The sequence below is a fragment of the Hakea prostrata genome, chromosome 11 (assembly GCF_041222555.1).
Source record: "Hakea prostrata isolate BN-2017 chromosome 11, UWA_Hpros_2, whole genome shotgun sequence".
NCBI lineage: Eukaryota > Viridiplantae > Streptophyta > Magnoliopsida > Proteales > Proteaceae > Hakea > Hakea prostrata.
Genome location: NC_142610.1, coordinates 16,681,700 through 16,687,846, shown reverse-complemented (window position 1 = coordinate 16,687,846; position 6,147 = coordinate 16,681,700). Strand labels below are relative to the sequence as shown.

Genomic DNA, 6,147 nt, shown 5'->3' with positions numbered 1-6,147 from the left:
GGTAAACTTGTTGAAGACAATACTTACAATAAATAGATAAACAAATTGCACCAATTAAACCCACTTGAAGAAGGAGACAAATGACAACCCAGATACACCCAAAGTGACCCTTCATTATACAAGGTCACCGTTCAAAATAGCAGCTCGAAAAATTTAAACTAACCATTCTCTCTACGAAGATTTACCAATTGAAATGAGAACCATTAAGACACTCTAAAAGTTTACCCAAATGCATCAATTTTATGCAAGGTACAGAAAGGTGCTAGTGTAATTGGATTTCGATTCCATTTACAACAATAATAGAGTAACATATGACCTATGAAAACCATGACAACAGTTTTGGATGTACAATATAGATTCCAACCTCGTTGTCCAAAGAGATGATGAATCGATTATAAGTTTCGAAGCATGGCTATGTTTTGGTTTTTCGATCCAGGTTAACCATTGCATTCCTTCCTATGCTAGTGCATCTTCATGAAGATCAACTTGATTTTCTAATCAACTTCTTTGGGGGTAAAGGATCATCAACAGACCAGTCTCCAAATGTGGCTCAGGATTTTGATGAGTCAAAAATGCCTCCAGAGAAGAGGCATTGCTTCCTTATTTCCAGGTGGTTTTATATGTTTCTTTTTCATTGTACAGTCTACTAATTGTCTGCACCTACTACTAATCATTGGTATTATGACTAGTATTTGTTGTCTATATTTGGAGTTCCAATATCCATTCCACACATTAGTGTCATTATTTGACTTACAAACTTACAGTTACCTTGCATTGATCTATACTTACATTTGAATGCTAAAAGAACAACATTAAACCCCTCCACAACCCCACAAAAAGGTAAAACAACAAATACTAAAGAAAACCGACCAAATCAAGTTATTACAGAGCATTTTTTCATCTTTAAGCAACGACCAAATCGGGGTTTCGACCACATCAAGTTATTACTGAGCATTTTTCATCTTTAAGCAACGACCAAATCGGGGTTTCGACCACATCATCGGGAATTTCCATGGTAAGGGTTTTATGAGTTGGTTATTACCTTTTGAAAGAAGAATCGCAGAGACGAGAGGAGACGAGACAAGCTTCTTCTTCCTCTTCGAACTCAACTAACGATGCTTCAAGCTAAAGCAAATCGTTGCGATGAACACCGCCGCTTCTTCTTCCTCCTGCGATGAACACCGTTGCTTCTTCTTCCTCTTCTTCCTCTTCTTCTTCTTCTCTCTGCGATTGATGTTGTAACTTCGAATCAGCCTTCAAGCTAAACAGAAATCGTTGCGATGAACACCGCCGCTTCTTCTTCCTCTGCGATGAACACCATTGCTTCTTCTTCCTCTTCTTCCTCTTCTTCTTCTTCTTCTCTGCGATTTAGTTCAGTAACTTGAATCAGCCTTCAAGCTAAACAGAAATGAAAATGAAATGGGCGGGTTGGTTTTTAGCTTCTTACGATTTTGAACTGGTTGTATATACGGTTACTGTACAACCGTATATACGTATAGGCTGGTAGTATGGAATACACGTTTATTTACATTTACTATACCCAGTCGAACCGCTCAGATGGACCGGTTGGTTTGCATCAGACCGAACCGAACTCATAAAACCCTGTTCACACGGTAAACGTAAAGGGGTAAACTGGATTTTTGGATTATTTAATTAGAAGGATCATCCGAGCCGTCCGATTAGATCGGACGGCTCGCTCCACCGTAGTGCGCATTAATTACGCACTACAGAAGCAAAATTGATGCCCAATGGTGTGGTGTACGAAAATGCAACTAAGGGTCAACGGTGGTTCAATGCCACGTGGCAAATATAGATGACGTGTCGTAGAATATTCCCATTCTGTTCCTCTTTTGCCTTCTTTTGCTGGTTCACCCATTCGAGGATTCCTGTTGGATATTCCTTGCCTTCACAAACTGGACAGAAGAGATTATGTGAAGAAGTAGAAGCAGAAGCAAAAGCTACCTAGAACTTCCCCTTTCCCCCCTTTAAGTTAGGGTTTTCTATATAATGACTGCAATGGATCTTGAGATTTTCTGAAAGACCCATAAAGCGGAAAAGACTTAAATTGTTTATCATTGTTTTTGGAGGGATCGAAATTCTAGATAAGGGGAGGAATACAGGGATGGAGAAAAGAGAGGTGGAAATCGTTTCAAGTTCCAATGGGTCGAAATTCCCTTTAACGTTTTGGGAGATTATGGGAGCTTCAGGTGTTGTTCTTAGTTTTGTTTTGGGGCTTCTTTGTGTTTATTATACGATGCCTGTTTCGGATTACAGCTTCCTCAAGTTGCCTCATAGTCTTGAAGAACTGCAAATTCTCAGGTATATTCTTTATGGGTTTGATTCTATTTAAGAATTTGTCTTGAAGGAAAAGTTTCTTCTTTTGGTTCGTCTGATTCGTTGTACATTAAGTATGAAGATATAATGCGGTTCTTCTTTTTTTTTTTTTTTTCCTCTGAATTTGAATTAATCTATGGATTCTTATAGGATTTCTTCTTCTCTTTAGCCTAGACCTCATGATCTTTAAAATACTTGCTTTGTCACTAGGTTCAGTGTTGTAGGCTAATCCCTGCAAATCTCTTTTCTCTGCCTCTTCATTGATTGGTTATATTCTGATGTTTTAGGCTTTCTACTGGTAGACCAGCTATTACCAGTGCTTGGGATCCAATAGTTGCTTCATTTTCTCTGTGTAACATGGAATGTTATATGAAGTCAGTCTGCAGTTAAATTGGACTCATAGGCCACTCTTTCCTGGTGATTGAGCTGATCTGAGACCGTGCTTTTATCTGTAATGAGGGGTACTTAACAAATAGGGGAAATTGCTTTGCACCTGACAGTGATAGCCCTCTTGGTGCTAACCCTTACACTCTTTATGTGCTGTTATGTTGATAATACTGTCACGACTGTATCTTTATATAATGTGCTGAATTCTTAGTTACCAATTTTAACCAGATTTCAAATTCGTTTGTTGATCTCTATCTTTATGTGATTTGCTGAATTTCTTAGTTACCAATTTTAACCAGATTCCAAATGCGTTTGTTGATCTCTATCTTTATGTGATTTGCTGAAACTCTTAGTTACCAAAATCTAACCAGATTCCAAATTTGTTTGTTCATTTCTTCAATTTTCATTTAAGTATATTCCATTGCACATCTACTATCCACAAGACTTTACTTTGCATTTGAAATGCTAACTCCAAAGCGTCTTATAATTTGCTGATTAACTTTCACTTGACGTTGCACTTGAAATCCTAAGTCCAAATCATCTTATAATTTGGTTATCAAGTTCAACTTTACATTGCATTAAAGATCCCCTGGATTTGAAAGTTCTGGAAATTTCCAATTATCTTCACTTAAGTTTCTTTTTCATCATTGGAACCCTGTGGTTTTGTACTTAAAAGGCATGCAGTGTCATGAAACCACCTTGGTGCGCTCTTGTAAGCCTCTGTATCTGAAAGATTCTTGATATAAATAATTCAGTATACATTCTTCAATTATTCTTTCTTCAAGTTCGGGAGACCCAAAATTTCTGCATTTAGGATGTTCGTTGATGCATGTTATCCTTTGGTTCTATTCTGGGTAAATAATTTGTAGCCAAATTTTCCTTATTTTATATTGCATAGTGAAGTCATGTTGCTTTACGGCAGCAACTTTGAAGCTGATTTTAATTATGGTGAAACGATTGATAGATATCTTAATGTTCTGTGTGTTCCTCTTGCAGGGATCACCTTGAGGATTACACAAGTGATTATACAATACAGGTCCTTGTGGGATACTTCACTGTCTATATTTTCATGCAAACTTTTATGATTCCGGGAACTATCTTCATGTCATTACTTGCTGGGGCTCTTTTCGGGGTCCTTAAAGGCGTAGCTCTTGTTGTCTTTGCTTCCACTGCTGGTGCTTCTTCTTGCTATTTTCTATCAAAATTGATAGGGAAACCGTTGGTCTTCTCTCTCTGGCCAGACAAGCTTAATTTCTTCCAAGCCCAGGTGGATTCTACCTTCTGCATATTATGTTCCTGCTTATATACATTGATGGTATTGTGTATAACCTTCTCTTTACTCTCCAGGTAGCTAAAAGAAGGGAAGGACTATTCAATTATATGCTTTTCTTACGGCTGACACCTACCTTGCCAAACACGTTCATTAACGTAGCGTCACCAATAGTTGATGTGCCATACCATATATTCTTCCTGGGAACAATCATTGGACTCATTCCAGCTGCTTATCTTACTGTCAGGGTATGACACTTTGGAATCTTATCTTTACAATTAGGGTTTTTTTCTTTTAATTGATTACGGTAGACTATGTATAATTTGATATGTAATGTCCTCAATCAACACTGTTCATGATGCCATGCTGCACTAGGCTGCAACTTCGTTGCTGGTTGCTTATCTTGGATGATTTCACTTGATAAAAGTTACCTCTTATTCCCCCCCCCCAAAAAAGCTCCCTCTTTCATCCAAGTTTCTTGCGCACTTGAGCGAATTGGGCTTTATTATCCAGGAGTGAAAATGCACAAATTGATGCTTATGAATGTGAATATGCAGTTAGAAGAGATACAGTACTTATTTCATTAATAGAACTTCCAAAGTGGGTTATTAACTGACTTTTTGTGCAGGCTGGAATGGCTCTTGGGGAGTTGTCCTCACTAGGTGACCTGTATGATTTCCAGGCGATTGCCACTCTTTGTCTTATTGGGGTTGTCTCAATCACGCCAACACTGATGACCAAGAACAAGACTTAGGGCATGTGTGATGGAAACTCAGCTACTCATTCTTGGGAACAGGATCCATGGCCTGTGCAGTTTAGTATATGATGTAAATATGCAAAACAAATAAAAGAAATCTGCAGCACCATCACTCGGTTATGGCTTTGGCTACTGTACCTGCAACAACATGGGAATCTTAAATGGAATTGATTGGTCTGAAAGATAACCGAAGTAACAGGGCAGTGATTCTTGTATCAACTTTTCAATTCTTTTGTTAATCTGCCCAATTGTCCAAAAGGGTTCCAATGTTAAAAAGTAATTAGGTGCTAAATAGGCTTTATGCATTTTGTGATAAATATAGTGTTCTTGGTAATTCAGTGGTTGATGCTCACAGTCTGGAATCTTGTAACATAATAATGGGAAGGGAATCTTTGCTGGAATGGTAGTTGTATTTGTGCAGAGAATTTGTAAAATTGTATGAACAGTGGGATGGTTTATGTGTAATGAAAAACCAATGAAGATTGTAATTGATTGACCACTATAATTACTGTATATATGGTTGGATAGGATGACCATTCTTTCACCTGATGAAGCTACTTCACTTTACCTCCATTCCCTACGGATTGATCAAGACCTGGGCTATGCACCAGGGTACCTTTTTTCTCTTTGTAAACAAGTTTGGATTGGTTTTGAACTTTGCAAATATTTGCAAGGTAACTTAGAAACAGGGGAAGGTGAACTATGGAAGAACAGGTAAGATGAAACTGAGTTACAGTACCTCTTCCAACTTGTTTTTATCAATCACTACATGTAATTCAACAAATTTTGGGCAATTCCTCAGCAGCAGTTTGTCGAGGGTCATGAAAGCTGTTGCATTGGCTGACAAGGCCGAGCTGGTTTTGGGGATGGCAGAATAAGACTTTAGAAATTAACACATGAAGTCATCCAACTCTGCTGCTGCTGCTGCTTTTTTCTCTTCTTCTTCTTTAATTTTTTGGGTAATAACATCTAACTGAGTCTTACCCGACAAAAATGTTACTAACCTTAGTAAAACAGTTGCTAGGAAAAAAAAAGGAAAGGAAATTAGGAGTAATGGACAGCAGGGACAGCCTTCTAAGGAGGCTGGAACTGATCTAAGTGAAGTAAATTATACTCAGCAACCCTAGATTTTGAGCTCAATGAATAACATTCTCAGGAGCTAGTTTTGGGTTATTAATTTTGCATCCTAATTTAAAGTAGTTCATTTACAGTAATGCCATATGTTCTTCTAATGCTTTTCAATAATTTTCCTTTCCCCCTAAAATAGATCATTTACAATCTTTACAGATTTGCATGATTTCAAAGAGTTTCTTTATCTACATATCTTATTAAACTGTAAATAAGGGGTACTTCAGGGGAGTGTGAAAGTCTATCCTATTCTAACTCTTTATTTAAAGGA

The 6,147-nt window shown here is 37.7% G+C and overlaps 1 protein-coding gene across 1 annotated transcript; it reads left to right on the top strand.

Moving 5' to 3' along the window:
• The first annotated feature begins 1,894 nt into the window (after positions 1–1,894).
• Positions 1,895–4,845, top strand: LOC149000431 (putative membrane protein At4g09580). The gene is made up of 4 exons (XM_089140922.1): positions 1,895–2,319; positions 3,718–3,988; positions 4,069–4,239; positions 4,620–4,845. Exons 1-4 carry the CDS (start codon positions 2,123–2,125, stop codon positions 4,743–4,745), a joined length of 765 nt encoding a protein of 254 aa, XP_088997048.1. The 5' UTR covers positions 1,895–2,122; the 3' UTR covers positions 4,746–4,845.
• Positions 4,846–6,147: the final 1,302 nt, after the last annotated feature.